The sequence below is a fragment of the Battus philenor genome, unplaced genomic scaffold (genome assembly GCF_028537555.1).
Source record: "Battus philenor isolate CCGP_79_NKW_IND1 unplaced genomic scaffold, ilBatPhil1.0.hap1 SCAF_15, whole genome shotgun sequence".
In the NCBI taxonomy this organism is placed as follows: Eukaryota; Metazoa; Arthropoda; class Insecta; order Lepidoptera; family Papilionidae; genus Battus; species Battus philenor.
Genome location: NW_027181677.1, coordinates 1,215,316 through 1,236,976, shown reverse-complemented (window position 1 = coordinate 1,236,976; position 21,661 = coordinate 1,215,316). Strand labels below are relative to the sequence as shown.

At 35.9% G+C, this 21,661-nt stretch overlaps 1 protein-coding gene across 1 annotated transcript in view; it reads left to right on the top strand.

The window, feature by feature from the left end:
* Nucleotides 1-18,609, top strand: part of LOC137918655 (Ig-like and fibronectin type-III domain-containing protein 2) — a 174,240-nt gene extending 155,631 nt beyond the window's left edge. Inside the window, exons 17-29 of the mRNA XM_068761514.1 lie at nt 2,073-2,205; nt 3,442-3,574; nt 4,293-4,494; nt 5,295-5,400; nt 6,463-6,603; nt 7,572-7,750; nt 10,956-11,123; nt 12,416-12,539; nt 13,510-13,711; nt 14,092-14,264; nt 15,338-15,507; nt 16,626-16,709; nt 16,876-18,609. Of these exons, the coding sequence (XP_068617615.1) occupies nt 2,073-2,205; nt 3,442-3,574; nt 4,293-4,494; nt 5,295-5,400; nt 6,463-6,603; nt 7,572-7,750; nt 10,956-11,123; nt 12,416-12,539; nt 13,510-13,711; nt 14,092-14,264; nt 15,338-15,507; nt 16,626-16,709; nt 16,876-17,052 (1,992 nt within the window). The 3' untranslated portion in view covers nt 17,053-18,609. The remainder of the gene's footprint in view (nt 1-2,072; nt 2,206-3,441; nt 3,575-4,292; nt 4,495-5,294; nt 5,401-6,462; nt 6,604-7,571; nt 7,751-10,955; nt 11,124-12,415; nt 12,540-13,509; nt 13,712-14,091; nt 14,265-15,337; nt 15,508-16,625; nt 16,710-16,875) is intronic.
* Nucleotides 18,610-21,661: the final 3,052 nt, after the last annotated feature.

The window sequence follows — 21,661 nt, the reverse complement described above, 5'->3', positions numbered from 1 at the left end:
AAATAATGATAAAACGCTCTCGTGCCGCGCCGCTGGGAGAAGAAAGATCCGTATCAAATAGCGGCAACCCTATCCCAACTGTCTGCGCTTAATAAAAGCGAAAAAAAATTGTAAAAAACACTAGTGTTACAAATAAGAATTAATAAAAAAAAATCTTTGTACACCAAAACTTTATACAGAAAATCAAACATAGATAAAAACTAAAAAAAAAGAAACAATTTATATCTAAGAGGTCTTATTATCGCTCAGCACGAACTCTACCAGACAACCTTTGGATGGAGATGAGAGACATGAAGGGCAGGCAGTTTAGGAAGTACATAATAAAAAAGAAATATTAAAATTTACTACACATTTTACAGTATAATACACTTTTTAATGCATCATTTCACGATTTATGTCGTCTACTGAACAAGAACATATATCTACCTTAAGGTTAGATATTCTATGCCACGCTTGCTGATCCGTCGTATCTATTCCAGAACCTTCTGCGAATGTTCTACGCTCTGTAAACTGCTTACTTCCACTTCAATGCCCATCCGCTGCGCTATGTCAACTACTCTTATTCATCTACGAATTATCCTCACAACTGATTCAATCTTGTAGATATCCCCAGCATATTATATGCCTCGTTAAGACTATGAAAGAGAAAAGAGTTCCAATCATGTTTTAAGGTCCTGAAGCCTTAAAAGTTCAGAAGTAGAGTTCACAGACCGGCAAGAACCAACAGATGTCCTCGTTGAGGTCTTCGGAAGAAACTGGTTTTATTGTAAATCTGCATATAACCTTGAGAAGCTATGTTCAGTACGGGAGATCCTGCGGCCGTAATAATGGTGGCAAAGATAACATGCCTTATCTAGACATTCTTTGTTACATTATAGTATTTAAATATATTTATTAGAAATGACATAAATCTAAGCCAGTGATTCCCAAAGTGGTCTATATCGACCCCTAGGGGTCTATTGACGACAACCAGCAAGGGGTCTACGTCAGCGAAAAAAAATTCGGGGGTCCGTGAAATGAAAATGGGGGTCCACGATAGTGGATATCAACACACACACTGATAGTACCTATTTACTTACATCATACTATCTTATAATATCAAAACATTTACATTATTTATAAAAGTACCTATGAAGTAAAAAATGTATTGCTTATGTTATTTTATTTATAGTTTATTTTATGTTTATTTAATGTTACGTATATTTTACATAACAGATACAAAATTTTATTTTGAGTAGTTTTAATTTAAATTCAATTAATAAATGTTTAAATTTTTTTTTATGTGTTTTTACTTTAAGTTTTTAACACTAAATTTCACTAAAGTTAGAAATTTACAGGAAATCTATATCAGGTAAGTAGGGAGTCTAGTTTTGAGTTCGAGTCTTCAATTTTTTTTTTGAAATTTTCTTTTTTTTTCCAAAAGATGACAACACTTTTGCTTCTAATTGCGCCATGCCATCAAAACTCGGGGATGCCCTTTCTAAATAAAAATCAACGCAATTTTAATACAAGTTTTATTTTCACTTTGTTTTGCTAATTTTGGAGTTCAGTTTCAATTACGTAGTGTGCTATAATGTAGTGTGTTGTGCTTTTTTTTAAAAAAGAATAATAAATTTATATAAATTTTATCGTGTTGTTTCTGGTTACAAAAAAGGTATATATTTTTCCAATTTATTTTTTGGCAGAGTTAAACTATTTTTGTTTTTTACATGTTTACTTTCTGCAATTTTCTTTTTAAAAAGTAGTATTTTCGTAACCTTGGAGCCTATCTTCGATCTTTACATGGCTTGCTATAGAAAATCTTAATTCACTTTACGGCGTTTCAAATTGCGTCGTGTTTTTTTGGAACGTAACCACGACGCAAAGTGAGGTATTGGTGTACTCACAAACAAGTTTCCAGAGGATAGGCAGTAGCATTCTCTGCCAACACGCCTACCACGCGTGGGATCTGCACCTTGCAGTGGGCAGACTGAAACGATCAAACAAAAGTCCAATTTTGGACATTTTATAAATGTACCAGAATTGATCAACTCTCTTAGTGGTGAATTTGATCTATTGATGCTTGTTCACAGAAAATGAACGTGGTGGATACGATGGCCCGCATTGTAGACCTGGAACCTAACAGCACTTACCACGTGTTCGTCGTAGCAGTCAACGAACATGGAACTTCACTACCCTCCAGTATGCTGCTACTAAATATCACAGGTATACATATTTCTAGATTCTTTACAATTCCAGGCATTCCTTACTATAGAATCTCGAGTTTTAAACCAGGTCCTTTTTAAATACGTTCTATAAACTATTTTCATAAATATCAGGTCTTAAAAAAATGTTTCAATAAAATCTCTTTGGTTGTACTATTTGAGTCTTTGGCTGCTTTTGATGATAATAAAAGGGTCACATTTAAAAAAAACAAACAAGTTAGTAAAATGTTCTCTGTGCTATTTTTCATTTGTCTTTCTGAATTAATGATCTTCCCAAATTTCGAGAGTACAATACAATATTCCGGATAAGAATTTTGTAAGTTGATATTCAACTGTTATTATGATGCGATATTATGACGCCAAATAAATTGGTTGTAAAAGTTTCAAAATGGGCGCCATCTTTATTCGCATCACACAGCTATATTAAAAATAAATAATAAATATTTACTTTAAATTTTCATATTCATAATTATACAAATAAATATTCATAAAATTATCCATGTTAAAAATCAATCTTGCGTACATAAAAGTACAGAAAATTTTAAAAATTTAAAATCTCAAAGTAAAGTTTTTCCACACGAAAGAAATTAATTTTGCTTCAATAATCTTTACCGTGGTCTGGTTCTATAACACCGTAGACACATTTCTAGGTTAATTAAACGTACCATCATGTTCGCAGATACTGCATAGAATAGACCTGACAGCTGATTAGGCACAAAGGAAATTTCTTCCATCTAAAACATCATTATACAAACAATCGGTTTACTTGCTCTATATATATACGGAACCGTCGGAGCAATGCACGTTTGAGACAACGCTTTACAAATCAATCAAGTCATTCTTTACTTTGTGTTCTACTCTTATGTCCGATGTGCCAAATCAAATGCCGGAAATTTGTCCACGTATATAGAATGTGATGAGCTGTGGTAGTCCAGCGGTAGATCAGTTTCGATCACTTTATGCAATCTTATATATTATTCGCACTGTATGTTAATTGTAAAGGATTGCATCCACTGCTCACAAACGAGTGTCCAGGGTATAGGCGGTAGCGTTTTCTGCGTACCGTAATACCACAATGCGATCGCCGAGTGTTACGCTTATGGTTTGTCCCCAATAGACGTCAATGGATGTCTATGGGCTGAAACAACGTCGACAGCAAGATAGAACATACAGCTCGTCATCTAATTTCATATAAATAATAAACCCTATCTCATATTACTAATTCTTTTGTCCACAGAATCAGAGAAAGAAGTTTCTGGAATCCCATCACCGCCACATTCATTATCCGTTTCGTCACATTCAGCGACTTGGCTAACATTAACATGGCAACCTCCTCAGTTCTCTTTGCCTGACGAGAAGATAACATACACGTGAGTTCTTTTGATTTTAAATTTTTAACATTCGTTCTTTTTCTTCTTCTACTCTTTAGATGATGGACGCCTGCTCGATGCCTGGTCCTGCGCTGTCCACATCCAGCGACTTCAGTACAATACCCGGCGATAAATATTGCACATCGACCTTTAGAAAGAGACAATCGGCTAATTTCGGCTTCGTAGAGCACTATCTCTATCCCACACTACCTATTTGACGTTTTGTGAGTCGTTGTAGGGTCGGGTAAGGTCGATGTGCAATATTTATCGCCGGGTACATGTGGATTTTTTTATCGTTTATTTGTGTAGTATTTGACTTCTTTCTCGCCTGATGTTAAGCTGTGACCAGGTCTACGATACTATATGCTTGCCTAGAAAATACCTATTCACTCTTGTGTTGAAGATTCCTAAGTTATAGTTGGCTGGAAACAATGACGTCGGTAGATTGGTCCGCTACTTTGCTGTTCGTACTCGTATGTACTAGCGAAACGCTTAGTGCGAGTGGAAGAGATTTCAACCGTGTACGAATGTTGTGAATCCATGTGTCTTGTTGTCCGATGGAAGAATGGTGATGTGAGAATTATTTGTTGTAATTCCGAGGCAGACTCTCCTAAATGCAGTCATTAGGATCTGTCAATCCGAGCATATAAGACGTACATGCTAATAGAAACTAGAATATTAAGGAAAACAAATTCTATTATTTGTTTATTTTTACCAGGTTATTCTTCAAATCGCCTGGTCAATTAGGCCTGGCTAATGTAACGCGTATAAACACAACGGTACCTGGACATACGCTGGAGAAATTGTCTCCGAACACCCAGTACGTGGTTTGGGTGGTGGCCCACGCTGCAGCTGGTGACTCTTTGCCTTCAGAAACCCTTCTAGCTTGGACTGATCCTGCCTACCCAGCTTATGTTGAGGTTAGTGTGGTCATATACTCGCCGAATGTTTATGCCAATTCTTGAACTGTTTTGTGAGCTTGATGTTTGGTTACTTATCAGAAGAAGGATTCTAAAATCACTTACCTTTGATTTTCAACGTATCTTGCTTGAGGTAAGCGATGATGTAAGCGTAACGATAACGTATGAAATCTTTTTTTTATACGCTCTTCTATCTTAAATTTATAATGACAGGGACCTTAGATTCATATTTAATGGCATCAGGCGCTACCTTGCGGAAGTCCATCCTAAGTAAGAAAAGGACCAATATCTAGCCACTTCCGCGCATGCAGTGGTAGTTCTTATCTGCCATCCATCACAAGTTCTTTTACTATATCTTCTTTCATTCTTTACATTTTTTTATAATTTTTTTCTATTATTATAATTTATTATTTCACAATTGTTTTGTTATTTAACTTTAAAATTTACTTTTGTTTATTTTTTTAATTAGTTTCATTTTCATCTATTACTTTTTTATAATAATATTCTGAAATTTTGTGTCGGTGTTCTTTATTTTCTTTTATGTAGGCGATGGTACCACTTTCTATCCTACCAAGCATGGCAATTATGGTACATCCCCCATAGATATCTTTGAGAGAGGACTCAGCTATGTAATGGGCGTCTATCGGGTGATGTGTTTGTATATATACAAATGTATCACATCAAACACATGAGCTGAAATGGTGATGACAATGAATAAGAGTACTCGATGTAGATCGAATTTTAATTGTATCTAATTTTAGATTCCTTAAATTTTTATTTAATAATATTTAAATTTTTAGCCACCGACAGTGAACCCTGTTAATTTAGTGGTTGAAGGATCAAGTATGACAATCCTCTGCATAGCTATGGGAACGCCGACGCCCACCATATCATTGTATATCTCTGGTGAGTGTTTATTATTACTCAACAACCTAATTATTATTTTATTTTAAGTAAACAACGCATTTAGACACACATCAAAATCACAGAGATAAAAATTTGGGCTTGTATTGCAATGGAAAATCTATTTCGCTGCTATAAAGTTCACGGCTGGACATGTACAACCCCATAGATTTCCTGTAGGATCAGTTGGAAGCGGTCTGCATTCAGGTTCTTCCGCCAGACAAAAGATTGGAAGCGGCCAGCGTTCAGGTTCCTCTGACAGACCTTAAAAAATCTGTCTACCTCATGATTCTACATCCTACACTGCGGTTTTCCAATATCTCCTCTCTAAAATCTTAAAACCCCACCACCCATCGTTTTCGACTTGACAATGTTAATTACTTCCATATGGTTACAAATCTACTAATTTCCAGTCATAGAGCCCTTATAATCCTGAAACATATGTGCTTTCACTTCTCTATAGTATTTTGTTTAACTCGTTTACACTCTCTTACCTTAGATCAAGATTTCTTTTCTTACGCGACTCACTTGATAAGTTGCTTATATCATCGGAGAACTTGAATATGACTATGTTTGCTTATTCTATTATGTTTATGGAGAAATCTTTTAGTGCTGTCGCTGTCAGGTTATGGAATGAGCTACCAGAATCAATTAGATGCTCCAAATCGTTCCGTTATCTTCCAATCGTTTGCCGTTAAAAAATGGTAAAAGAGCACTTCCTTCGCCTTTAAAATAGCATATTATGTAGCATCTCTTAATTACTCGTATTTATGTAGTAACTTCCCCACATACACACACATACATATATGTGTGTATATATATAAATACATATATTAGTATGTATGTACACCCTTAACTGTCCTCTCCTTCATGTCTCTCATCCAAAGGTTGTCTGGTAGAGATCGCCACGAGCGATAAAACCGCCTCTTGTACCATATGAACCGTCTCTTTTCTCATCCATTTATTGTCTATGGCGTAGAAAAAAGTGTTAATAAATAAATTTATGTCAATTATAGGTAATGTAAATGCTTATTATTGTAATTTAATACTCTATTTATTCCACAGGACGCCTGGTGCGACAGGAAGTGACCAGGCATATGGTGACGGTAATACACAACGTCACGCGTGACATGGATCAGATATCGTGCTACGCTGATAACGGCTACGGCACTCCCATGCAGGCTTCGAGGAAGATCAACATATCACGTCAGTATACCATAATGTTCCGATTGGAACAACTATCATAGTTCCGTGCGCTTCATAGACTATTCGAGACTTTGGAAGTCTTAACGTCCCATCTATGTTTATTATTTATTCGTAAAATTACATTTTAAATAATTTATAATTATTTGTGTACTTCATGAATGTCATAGAATGCCAGAATACCACAATTTTGATGATACAACATATTAAAGCTAAAGGTTTTCTAAATAAACTCTGATTTAAATGCTCATACAAACTTAGATACTTTTTGTGATTACCTTCGCAATATCATCCTCGTTTCATCTCATAGACGCCCACTGCAAGGAACTCCCACCACTAAAGATATCTATGGGGTATATACCATAATCGCCACGCTTGGTAGGCGGGTTGGCGATAGCAGCGTGGTATTATGGTACGAAAAGTTCGCTGCTGCTCATCATCTTAAAACTTGATTATGATGTGTGGTAATCCTATATAATTAAGACACAAAGTGTGAGTTATATACGACTGTCGGACTGACCCGGAAATCGAATCCGCGACCTACTATCATAAGTCATTGCTTACGGCTGATCAACCACCGCTCATAATCATACTTTATTGTAACTAAAAGATCATTGCAAGATATTGTGAAGGATAAAAGAAAAGAATAAAATAAATTGAGAAGAATGAAAGAGAGTGTAAAATAAAGATAAAACCCTGAAAAAATTATTCGTAAATAAAGTCCCAGTCCCAAACAAAATAGATGTACGAGAGGCTCCCAATAGCGGGGGCCAATTAAAAAAAAAAACTAGAAAAATCATTTACATTGCAATAGAATTATCTTACAATATTTTGTATATTTATAAATTTATTACAATACAATACAATGAAATTACTCGGATGTAAATGTGTAACAGTACAGTCACCTACAAAAAAATAGTACTAATTCTGTGAAGTTAAAATACCAATATTAATCTAATGTTTTTATACAGATGTACCAACTATCCAGGCGTCTGGTATAACAATGGCGGCGGCTGGGGACTCTGTTATTCTGGAATGTCGCGTAGAGGCGTTACCTAAGCCTACTATAGCCTTCTGGAGGGACCCCAACGGCAGGACTCCGGTTATAGACGGACCTAACTACACAATACAACTTCTCACTGACTCTGAGGTTAGAAAATGTTTTATTTATATGAAAGAAACGTTGACATGACGACAGCAACTGATAAAGTTGATATTCAACCTTATGGCCATATATGAATAAAGATTAAAATTCAATTGCATAATATCTTTATTCAAGTAGCCATTCAAGCATAATTTTAGCATATTTTAAGTGAATTTCAGTAAGAATGAATGTTTGATAATATGTATAATTTCATTTTAATAAAATAATTATGTTTCGGATCCGAGTGGTCGGCATATAGCTAGCACGCTTGGGTGAAAAATACTCGGAACTGGTTCACTAATATCATGAATATTTGCATCATCAGTGTCTTTTATATACTATGTCACAAGGTTTTGTTAAACCTGCAATTTTTTATATTAAATAAATATTTATTAGGAATATTACATAACCAGAAACACAACATTTGCTCTTTTTAACTGGAATTTAAAAATGTATAGAACTTAAAATCTAGTTGTTCTTCATCGACGACGTCATTCCAAATTGAAATGTTTTTCTAAAATTAACCTATTTTATTGTTGTGAAATAAACAAACAGTTTAATACAAGCATAAATAAACATATGTATAAAGTACATAAAATGATACTAAAAATAATTTCAACATCGTATTATATAGGATGATTTTTTACAAATCTAACAGCTTTAAAAGGGTATATGTATATCAACCCGTTTGCTATAGTAATAATCGTAAATACCGTAAAATCGTACGTAAGTAAAAAAAGGCCTTAACAAATTTTAATCATTTTCCATATTACAATTACAATTAATATTTATTTTTTATCTGTCCATTTAGATTCTGAACTGGCAGAAGTAAGCCTTACGCATTCCAATATAAAAAAAAAAACAAATTAATATAACATATTTCAAAGTGATCGTTCGAGAGAATGATTGAAATTTGCTGACAAATGAGCTATACATTCAAAGGCTTTAAATGGGTTAAATCTTTTACAATTAAACTATTTTAAATCAACCTGTATATAAGTTCTAATTATTTTTAGCCGACGTCACACTAGATGTTACAACATATTCTTCATTTAAGTCAGTAAATGTCAATTCGGGAATGTTTTAAAACTTTCATTCATTCATTTACTGAACGAAAGAACGGATACGTTCATTATTTCGTCACTTACCTGTCCGCTGGCTGATAACCAAATGCGGTTGAAGCGTTTAAAACTTCGTTTAATTATTTATGTTAATCACCTCCGTGCAAACTCATCATTATTCATGAGGCTTTATCAATACGTTATTTTGCATCTGAGAGCCTTCGGGCGATTGTTTGAGTTCTTGCAAGCCTTCAGAAATTGTGCCCAAAAGTTTTCTAATTAAAACTGAATTCTGTCTTAGAAGTGATTGATTGCAGAATAAAAACATCATAACACAACTAGATTTTGAACGAAATTGTTTCTTTTTATTATATACAAGCTGTCCTAACGCTTTGCGAACTTAATGTGCACATCGTCAACTTCCTTGCGAATGGAATTTCGTAAAATTTCTATTCGAAAGTATTCGTACAAATCTAAAACCTTTCAGAGACATACTGTGATCAAAAAGTAAAGTTAAACCGTCATTTAAAACTCCCGGGCATTAGAATGACAGGTATTTTTTTTCCTAAGTCGTTAGGTTTGACATTAATCAAACGTCTGTTTATTTAATGGAATCAGGCGTTACCTCGCGGAAGTCCATCCTAAGTAAGAAAAGGACCAATATTTAGCCCACTTCCGCACATGCAGTGGTAGTCGTGCAACAAAGTGCACCGCCCGCCAGCCCGCTGATAAATGCGTATGCGGCAAACAATGCGAATCACACAACCGCCACCACCAAATTACTCAACACGTGTTTCACCCGTCCACGGGGCATCTTCAGGAGTTATGTTACACCGATTAGTGCTAAACACAGAGTCATTGTCAAAAATTGGATCATTTATCTCAGCCTAAACCAAATTTGAACGCATCAAGTGTTAATTGGTCGACGTCATACTGCATTGGTTCTTCGCGAATTTTCTGCCAAAAACTATACTGATATCGTTCTGCAACCACCGTATTTGCCTGATTTGGCTCCGTGCAACTTCTGACTATTTAGCCAACTCAGAAAGCCAATGCGCGGACGCCGTTATGACACAATTTAGGAGATAAAAATCTTATCCAAGAAGATCTTCAAGGCTATACCGGAAAAAGACTTTTCGGGCTGTTTCGAGGACTGAAAAAAGCGTTAGCAAAAGTGCGTTTTATCTGACAGGGTTTACTTTTAAGGTGATGAAATTGATTTGGTAGAATAAATTAAGAATATACATTTTATATACAATTTAATCTTACTTTTTGATCACAATATTATATAACAAAGTGGTATGCGTGACTATGTACATTTATTTATTTTAAAAGTGAAAATTTTTAAACAGTCTTCTTGTATTTATATCCTCTTGTCATTATTTAAAACACCTGTAAGTTTATATAGGTAGAAAACTCTAATTATATAGACATTATAATTAACATAAACTTGCAGCGTAAATACATCTTAGGCATATCGCTATACATTAATGGTAGTACCGAAACTGCTATACCGCGCCTTTGGAAAGCGCGGTGAGGTGGGGGCGACGAAAAATTTACGAAACGGAGCGACCAATACTCGCCTTCGTCTCGCCATGCGCAGACAGCAGTTTCAGTACTGCTATCCAAGATTTATTTATGTTGTACGAATTTATCTAGACCACTTTTTTAATAAAAGATATCGATATATCTTACGAGATCCTTGGCATAGACCGCTATATTTAATATATCACTGGATAGGCAGGCCGCATAGCTATGACGATTGCCTGGCTAAAACATTTTAGACATTTACATGTTATGTCCTATTGGAACCATTTTCTTTATGTTCCAATAGGATAGGCACAAATATAAACATTGCTTGAGCCTTATGTTTTTTTTTATGGTCCCCGCTATTGGGGACCTCTCGTTCCCCTATCTCGTGTGGGACAGGGACTTTTTATTTCTAATAATTTATTCATATAACTTTTTATTATTATCATTCCCCTCTTTCATGTATCATATTATCTGTCGCACTGTTTCGTTCTACAATTTTACCAGTCTTTCTATTTCATTCCATCAGCCATACATCCATCCTCAACCACTACATACTAGGTTTCCATTCAAATAAGCCTTGTATATTATTTAATTACTTATAATTAATCAAACTTTAGGATCAAACCAAGTACACAATGCGGCTAATAATAAAGAAGATATCGGAGGCGGACGAAGCTGATTACTTCTGTCACGCGGAGAACGCCTTCGGAAAGACTTTGAGGCCGGTCTCGGTGCGTTTAAGACCGACTTCACCTCACCACAACGTCACGGAATGCTGCACACAGGTAAATGATTCTGAAATATTTAATAAATACATTTAAAAAACTTTTAAGTTAAACGGTTTTTTGATAACCATATTGTGGTGGTTGTGGAAAAATATGAACCAAGTCCGCCATATTGGAACGGCGTCCATCTTGAATTATAAATTTTGACATAATCATCGTGTTTTACTAGTGTAGCCCTTTCATTTGATACCCATATTGAGGGGGTTAAGGAAAAATACGTAATACGCCATTTTGTATCGGCGGCCATCTTAGATTTATAATGTTATTGATTTTATTATATTGTATTGTCATCTAAATTAAATGTGTGTACCAAATATCAGATCAATCTGACAACAGGAAGGTGCTTAAATTTCAATTTCTATTTTTGATCCAAATAAATTCCGTACGGGTCGAACTAAATAAAACCGTTTAAAAACGTACAATGTTCCTTTTTTAAATCTCATTTTAACACGCAATTCTTTACATACTGAGATATGTTTGTATACAGGGTGATTGGTTATCCGTATTAAAACTAAAGCGAGTGAAAAATAGCTTACGTGTGATCAATTTACATATGAACCCCACTATCTAATAATCTATGGTTTTAGAAATTATAAATAGCGTGATAGTAATATAAAGGCGTTGTTAACATTTTAATTACTGCGTATTAAAATATATTATTGTTTACTATCCATCCCTGCAAACTTGATACAGACAGAAATTATTAGCATGTCGCATTTCAAAAGAAAAAAATAATTAAAGGGACAATATAAAGTAAGGTGAAATTATCATTTAAAACTCCCGAGCATTACTCGTATAAAGGCTGGAATTTTTTTCATAGTTTGTTAAGACTGTCTATAACATTTGCCAAGCGTTTTTAACATTTGGTTCAGCCCAAATCATTGTGAAGAATGTTCTGTGTCTCCAACCCGTCAATCCTCAATTGCTCGTTGTCATATTGCATTAATTCTTCCCCATTATTTTACCAAAAACTCTACCCGTAAAGTTCCGGAACCACGATATTCTTATGACTTGTTATTCAGCAAACACAAAAAGGCAATGCAAGGATACAGTTTTGACAAGGTTGAGAAGCAGACACTTGGCTAAAAGTTATAGACAGTCATACCAAACTAAGTAAAAAAAACTACCTGCCTTCCTAATGTTCAGGTGTTTTAAATAACAATTTTGCCTAACTTTTTCATCATTGTAAAATATCCAAGAGTGAACGCTTTACGGCAGAGATGATAATGATGACCAAAACACAGGAAATGAAATTTTTATGTATCTGCTAAAATTATGTTTACTTTAAACAGATGAACGTGTCCTCGGCTTGCATCGACGCTTGCAGCTTCCATTTGGACATGGACAATATAATGGATCGACCTGAATGTATGGACGACTTTGAAAAACTCATGAAATGTGCTGCCGACGGCTCTGGTGAGGCACTGCAATAAAACCTTTTTTCATATTATCGACTTATATGTCATGCCTGAAGAAGCATTCCTCCTCCTGAACTGAAGGATTTCAAACGCACTCTGACCTCAGTCGGTGTTTTTGAAATCTTCAAAATTACCAGGGGCATCTCTTGCTCGTGTAGCACCCCCTAGGCCTGACTCCCCTCCCCTGCGGCTATAACTATTTACTTTTCCGACGTAACAAGAAAGTTTTGTCATATTGCAACAATCTATTTTATAAGTACGTATAGCTTACAGTATGGTATTAGTAACGGCCTTTCTTCTTATGGCGGCAGAATATCATTCTTTTTTTTTATGCCTAAAGGCATAAAAAAAAAGAATGATATTATTTGCGCAACAGAGATGTGCTAAAGCACATCTCTGTTGCGAAAATAAGCGGCGAACCGCGATAGTTCATATTTCGTCTTGGTTTTTAAGTTTTATGGACAGCGATATAGAAGCGAAATGTATCGAATTTGTTTCGCTGCCCATAGAACTTACAAACACAAGGTGTAACTCTATCGCGATTTACCGCTCGAGTTCCGCAGTGGAAGTGTACTACATTTTAACCCCTTCTTCCCTATTAGGGAGAGATGAGGTTAAAAATAAAACATGTGGTAAATTTTAATAATTAGATCTTTTAATTAAACTCTTATTTATCTCAGGGTCTCAGGGAGCGCTGCGGCGCCCGCGTGTATTGCACACCCTGCACTATAGTTAAGCCGCCCCTGACAATTACCCTTCAATTTTTCCAATTCCCAAGCATAATTATCAATTATAAAATCCTTTATACTTTAATGGCGGTTTTAACAGGTTTTGCTTATTACGACACTATTTTAAAAGCATACACAGTTTCTCACACAAAAATTACAAATCATTTGTAACGGGATAAGTTTAATATTTCATATGATCCATGGTTTTCTTACCTTCCCTTATGTGCTAATTATGCTTAGACCATCGTGGGTGCTGTGCGTCGTGGGGCGTACCTCGGACCTGCTTGGAGTTGTGCCGCGGTGGACCTGTGGCCAGGTCCTGCGCGCTGCAGCATGCTCGACGAGCGCTTGCATGCTTCAGGGACGCCGGTGCGAGATTACCAGGACCACCGCGATCTCTGCGTGCCCATGCTGCACCCACTCCGAACTCTGTTTTACTCAGGTAACTATGTACCTTTAACAACTGGCTTTTTATTTATTTATCCCCTAAAACTACTGCCGCCAAATGGCAAAATCTATCATGTTTTTATAAAAAGGAAAACCTACTCTCTAAATTAAATTTAAAGTGTCGGCCTTATTATTTTTAACCTGTTATACACTTTTATTTTAACAAAGCTACTATTTTTGTAATTTACCCTTAATTTTAACACTTTCTCTACCTAAACTATTTACTACATACTTTGGGTACATGCACTCTATTTTAGAACCCTGAGTCTCCAGACTCAGACTGCATAGAGACAAAACAATCCAAATCAATAAAACTCGCATCTAAAATGATTTATCAAAAATTTTGTTGTTTACTCTATAAATTTGAATATACAGCTGGGAGCCGCCATTGAAGAACCCCCAGACGGTGTACTTGTACCGCGTGTTCTGGCGGGCATACGGCGCCAAGGTGCCGGAGAAACTGGACACCAGCGAGACCAGCGTTGTCCTCACCGGTCTCCGAGACGACGTCAGATACGAGTGCGTCGTGAAGGCAGCCAATGACGTCGGTACGTATATCACGCGACACACGCTCTAGAAGACTTCAGAAACGTCTAAAGATATTATTTTCCAATCAGGGTTTATATCTGAAATTTCAAGACGATATCTATTTTCTTTACGTAGTAACGTTCCGGTTTTAAACGAACTGATGTCTTGATTTTGGATGAGGTTTTGTCTAGATCTATCCAAGACCACCTACTCATCAGTAATTAAGGAACACGATGACATTCTTATTTTGAATGAAATTACAGACTTACGTGAGGCGTAGCTGGTTTTTGGACGTGATTTGAACGACATGGTGTCTTTATTTTGAACAACGTGATCTTTTTTACAAAGTTCATCTATATTTTTGACATACCCTCTCCAACTTATTCCTAATTTGATGATTATACCGTTCCCAAAATTTCCGACCATTAGGTTAAGTCAATGGGTACAGTACCTGCCCGAAGGCAGGGACATATTTACGGTAGGTCTTACCTGTATTATCTCCAACAGCATTACTCATTATGGTGAGTGGCCCGAGCGCGTGCGCGCTACCGAACTGTCAAAGCAGGTGATGGAGTTGTAAGGCACTCTCACTTTCAGTACGTGAACAATAACACACTAATTCTACAATCTTCGCTCGGGACCCCACATAAACTAGCTGCCATATTATCTGGATATGGTAGAGTTGCTAGATTACTCTATTCTTGATTCCCATCGCGGGATCTAGTCTAAATAAGAAAGCAATGGGTATCATCTAACATATACCTCTAGCTAAGCAGGCAAGGAACCCCAGCTGTGGTAACTCGCCGGCTGCCCGTTACCAAGTAACAGCTAACGATCGCTCCTAACCACGCGATCATCTAACATGCGACCTATCTGAACATCCGGCCACAAACCTGGCCAAGCCCATAACCATGTCCAACGTCTAAAGTTAACCACGTAGCCACTACAAACCCAACAACAATGGTCAGTACCTACCACTTACGCAGTAGGTGGTTCACCCCTTAGTTCAAACAACTGGACTTGTGTGTGAGTCTGAGTATCTTTCCAGGCAATATTTATAGATAGTATGATTTTAGAGATGGTTTTACCACAGGTACGTCATCGTTGAGTGCGCCGATCATGTTCACGACGGCTGGACAGGAGGTGGGTGCTGCCGCGGCGCCTGTGTCAGCCGGTGCTGCGTCTGCAGTTGGTGGAGCTGTTGCTTGTGTACTGCTTGCAGTGTTGCTTCTTGCCGCTGCCCTCTACTACCGCCATAGGAAGGTAGGAACACAAGCACAGAACGTCTTGTACTAAACTTTAATAATAACGATATAATGTCACTTAGTTCCAGTATTTATTTGACCTGGCTTACACTGCTGTCCAAGTCGCATTTGATTTTTTTTCATCACACCTACATCGTTAACGGGAGGTCACAAGTTCCATCATGGCCTCCCGAATTGACTTCCTTTGACCTTGCTCTTACAGCACAATGGTCCGCGTTGTCCTCCTCAGGGCTATCCTCAGAAGAAAACCTCGGCGGATCTCACCGAGTCTAGTACTTTACCCGACTAAAAAGGGGGTCATCTTCTTGTCGAATTCTGCGGGTTTAAACAGAACGCTAAGATCCCTAACTTTCAAACTTCTATTTAATGGAATCAGGCGTTACCTTGCGGAAGTCCATCCTAAATAAGAAAAGGACCAATATTTAGCCACTTCCGCACATGCAGTGGTAGTCGTGCAACTAAGTGCAACGCCCGCCAGCCCGCTGATAAATGCGTATGCGGCAAACAATGCGAATTACACAACTGCCACCGTTAATTCACTCGACATGTGTTTCACCCCTCCACGGGGCATTTTCAGGAGTTATGTTACACCGATTAGTGCCAAACACAGAGTCTACAAATTGTTTGTATGTTCAAAAGTGGCTATATATTGGTCCATTTCTTACTTTCAAACTAGTGAAGTAGCAAAACTAGAGAACTCTTAGAAGTCTCGACTTAGGAAGTATCTGACAAAATCTTGTCTCTTTCTATCCTTGTTTAGTAGTTCTACTAATCCGCTGAAATTCTACTATGTAGTGGATAATGGATATAATCTCACAAGATTCGTAGAACTATTAGACAAGGACAGAAAAAAACAGGACGCCGTCATTTGTTTTCTACCTTCATATGTTATTCACAGATAAATTTTGTACTTTTTAAACACAAAATACTCGGGTTAATGATATCTGATATCTCAATGTTGCTTATAGCTAAGAAAAATCAGAATAATAATGTAATATTTAAAATTTCCGAACAATTCCATCCTCGCGACGTGAATGTTATTGCTACGGGTGATCATTTCCTATTTAGAAAAGAAGTAGGTAACGAAACGTGTGTAATTAAAATGTTGTTTTTCAGAATTTAAGACTTAAATCTCAAGGCGGTGTTGCCTTCGAGAATCCCAGTTACCTCAGAGAAACAAACACTGACACTGTTGTCAATGTAAGTATGACAGAATTCGTATCTGTGAATTTTCTATATTAAACCACTTTATTATTAATCATTATTTTTTTTCTTCTGGGACATATTATTCGTCATATTTATGACAGTAATTAAGTCTTTATTTTGCAATTTTAAGTCAATTAATTAATCATCTCTGTTCAACCAGGGTACGTTACCAAATGGAAACGCCACCAACGGCATATCGAGCGGTGTCTCCAATAGCTCGGCGTGGCGCCAGGAAACCCTGCAGAACCCAAGCACGGCACGCGAGGTCGAACCCACCTTGTACGAGGAGCTGAAGCTCGGTCAGGACGGTGCGGGCTTCAAACGGCTGAAACCATAGCAGACGGCTAGCTCGACGCTCCGCTCGCCGAGCGGTTCGCCGAGCCGCTCGCCGCGCTTCTCCTCGCCGCGGATCGCGCCCAAGTACTGAACAAAATAAAGGTTATTAACTTGCGACTGATTTCCGAAACAATTCATAAAATAGCGCTTTTTATAGCATTAACAACTTGCATCTGGTTTCATGAAACCATCTGCTAAATAGCGCTATTTATGACACAAGGTTTAAGGTATTTAGAGTTTGTAATTTTGTAGTCGTGTTGTCGAATAGGTTAATTACGCGTAATATTTTTTATGTAGTTCAATGTTACAAATTAAAATGAAATTATTCTTAGTTAAATATATACAGACAAACGGAAATCGGTCGCTTTACATCATTTAGTCCCAATGATGATGATCCCAGGTTTGGTAATAAATGTGCAATAACCAAGTGAAATGGACGCTAGAGTATCCAGCGAGTGGAGTATAGGTTAATAATATTACTTATATTTTCAGAGTAACACTTCATGTGATGAAAACCAAAAAAATATAAGATCTATTTCCGATATTTTATGTAAATAATATATATATATTGAAAGTGGCGGGAAATCATTATCAATATTTCAAAATGGCGCGCTGTCATCGGCGCCATTTAAAAAAAAATTAAACTGCTACATTCGATGTTCTCGTTTAGAATGCTATATAGCTTCCTGGAAGAAGTGATCTGTATTAAATTACGTAAATTCTATAAAAATGTGCCTTCAATTTATGAAGTAGTTAGTGTATATTAGTATTAGAAATGTCTCTGTCTGTATAAAATGAAACTAGTGTAAATAAATACATTCCATAGAGAGTAGAAGTAACACTTTGTACAATCATTATTAAACTATTGAAATTTGATAAATGTTAGCTGTCAAAAACTATTGCTATATCTACAGGGCTTATTTATATAATTTTTATTAGCTCATCAAGATCAAATTTATTCGTAAATTTATGTTATATTATATTTTTAATTCGAAATGAACTAATTAATTAACAATTTTTTTTTGTTACAATCACACTACGTATGTATTTTCATTAGTAAATGATCTCATTCACAGTTATTTATTTGTAATAAATAATTGTAAATTGAATATTTATTTATCGAATTTATTGTATTATAATTTTGGAGTAAATCAAAATTTATTCGGGTATCGTTTTATTATTAAGATTACTTATTAATAAAATCGAATTTATAATTTGTAAATTATTTTAACAAATTGAAACAAAGTTAAATATTGCTCAAATGCAATATTAAATCGCCATTTTGTTAATAATTTTTCGTTTACTAATATTAACGAATAGTTTGTGTTTAGAAACATATTATCGCGTACATTTAATTCTAAACGAAGTGTTAAATCATTCTCGTGTGTTTATACAATTTCAAAATGGCGTTTCAAAATGTCGGTGTCACATTAGAACAGCTGATTTACCTGCATACGTAGTGTGTATATATTTACTTTTTCAATACTTATTTGCTCTGTACTAATGTAATAGTTTTAATTATACAAGACGGATGTGATTAGTATTGTAAATAATAATAAAAAATGAACAAATGTTATATTATTGTTTTATTTTTATTGTAACTGCCATTAAATGCTTCAAACTTTAACGTGCGCTTACTAGCTAAGCGATTTTTTTCAAATTTCTAGTCAATTTTCTAATTTTTTTGTCAAAGAACTTCTGTAATATAAAAAGATGATTATTTTGGGTACAGTATTACACCGGTTATTGTTAAGACGAGACTTGTAACTGAGAGAATAAAGATAGGCATCAAATAGCGGCAACCCCAATTATCTGCGATTAGTAAATGCAAAGAAACATAGTGTTACCAATGTTTTGTTTACAATGTGTTTTTTTACGTCAAAACCCTAGCGATAAAAATAAATATCTAAATGAAAATGAAAAAAATAGGAAATGGGAATTTATTTTTTATAAACAAGACATCCAATAAGATGTAGTTTATAAAATTTAAATTCCACCCTTTGTGAACAATGTCACTGAATTTATTAAAGACAGTTGTTCACGAAAAGTTTTCTTAACCGTACGACTATCGGCCTGAAAAGCTGTTTTTGAAAACACTATTTAATTTAACTTTAATTTTAATAAACACGATAGACGATAAAAAGGATCAAGGTCACCCAGAGAGTAATGGAGTTTTGCAACTATGGCGGACAGTCCCTCTACGTCGGACTGTCCTGTCCGGCCCGGACCCCCAGTCGCTGGCTTACGTCACATCGTTAATGCGCTAGGGCGCACATGCTGCCGCCGCGGACAGGACAGTCAGACATAGTGGGACTGTCCGCCATACAACGATATCGAATCAGATAGGAGGAGATTCTAGAAGAACCGTTTCATTACGTAGCTCGAAGAAACTGGGGACGAAAGTTTTCTGAAGTGGTGACCACGAGACAGTAGACTAGGCCTGGGTAGGAACACCACCAAGTAGAACTACGACATAATTATGGTCTCGTGAAGTTACTGGGTGCTGGCAGCGCAGACCTGGTCATCGTGGCGGCCCTATTCCTTGCAGTGAGCATCCATCGGCTGGAATAAAGAATAAGTGTATTTAGAGTTATGAATAGACTAAATCCACCACACATTGATTAATTATTAAATTTTTATGTCAAAGAAAGTCTTTCAAGTGAAGTATTACAAGTTTATTGTTTCCCTTTGAAACTGGATAATTAAGTTGGGGCTTTAATTAATTGGTAAATAAATTTAAAGGTCCCCAACCTTCGTCCCCCGAACGGTTTTATTGTCAAACGGTGGCGCTTTACACACTTAATAGGTTTAAATAAGTTCAAATTTAATTTATAACCGTCCAAAAACATTGGCAAGTAGTACGGTAACATTTTAATTACTAAATAAAATATATATGATTTTTTTTTTATGGTCCCCGCTGTTGGTGACCTCTTGTTCCCCTATCTCGTGTGGGACAGGGACTTTTTAATTCTAGTAATTTATTCATTTCTTTTTTTTTATTATTATTATCATTCTTCTCTTTCATATCATCTTATCTGTCGTACTATTTCTTTCATTCTACAATTTTCCCATTTCATTTTATTCCATTAGCCATACATTCATCCTCAACCACTACATTCTAGGTTTCCCTACCATTCTATTTTGCAACATTATTTATTTTTACCTACTGCATTCAAAAATATATATAAATATATATGTTAGTTTAAATAAAAAAAGTAAAATATCAATTTGAAAATGGAATTCTGAATCGAATATAAAAATAAATAAACCATAATCCCGGGCGTCGCGAGCTAGAAATCCGCGCTTCCATTTCGACCAGATGAACACAAATAGGATTGTGGTCGGTGAAAGCGGGTTGCATATTTCCGGTCTCGTGACCTCGAACGGTTGTCATGGCAACCGATGTTTAAAATATCGCTGACATAAATTCGGAGGCATTCGTAACGATCCAATTTTTTCATGTTTCACTCGAGTTGGCTTGTACTGGGAGAATGAGTTTGACTTATGTTTTTTGACCGATATCCAAGAGAATTTTTGAAGATAAATCATCTCAAAGAAAACGAAGCCACCAAATGATAAATAAACAAAAGTACCACAGTACTTCTGGATGTATTATTTAAATATTTCGTTATTTAAGGAGACAGACGTTGTAGGATGTAACACAGCGTATACTAGTAGTACATCTGCTAACGACATTCTAGAATTACAGTTTGAAAATTTAAATAAAGAATAAAATGAATGTTTGAACATGGATACAGTCGATTGTTGCTTACAGCAGTAATTACAGTAACTAAATGTGTCGCAGTTACCAAGTGTCTCCTTCACATCTTTGTTAAGAGTTAATGTTACTAAAATGAAGTTAACATGAATGTGTAAAAGTGTGATTATAAGCTACTATGTGTAACTAACTGCTTTAGCCTTTATTGCTTGTAATAAAGTTATCGTTTCTAACCCGGAAGGCTTATATAGCTTTATCGACACTGAGTTCACGGATCTGGTCCTGGCTTTGGACTAGTTCAATAAGACGTGCTGTGAAGTTGACATGTTTTAAGCAAAGAGTGAACTGACTTCATGTTAACAGACGACGTTCTTTATACGCCTAAAAAGCAAAAAGGTGCCCATTTCTGAAGTATCGCATATAAACGGTAAAGGAGGTAATTAAAAGAAATAAAAATTATATCAAAATAATAAGACAGTAAAGGGTAAGAACACAGGATTGCAAAGATATGAAAGAATAGATAAAAACTAATAAAAATAAATAATAATTTAGTCATAGACACAATTTATTTTTAACTTCATTCATTTTATTTTATTTATTTCATTAGTTTAGTTTTTTATTTTGTATCCATCATTGAACGCGGTAGAAGATGTATACATATCTAATAGATTCAGGCCTTACTTTGAGGAATTCCATCCTAAGTAAGAAAGGGACTAATATATAGCTACTTCCGCTATGCAGCAGTAGTCGTGCAATGAAGTGCACAGCCCGCTAGCACGCTGATAAATGCGCGTGCGGCAAACAATGCGAATTACACAACTACCACCGTTAATTTACTCAACACGTGTTTCTCCCCTCCGCGGGGCATCCTCAGGAGTAATGTTACACCGAC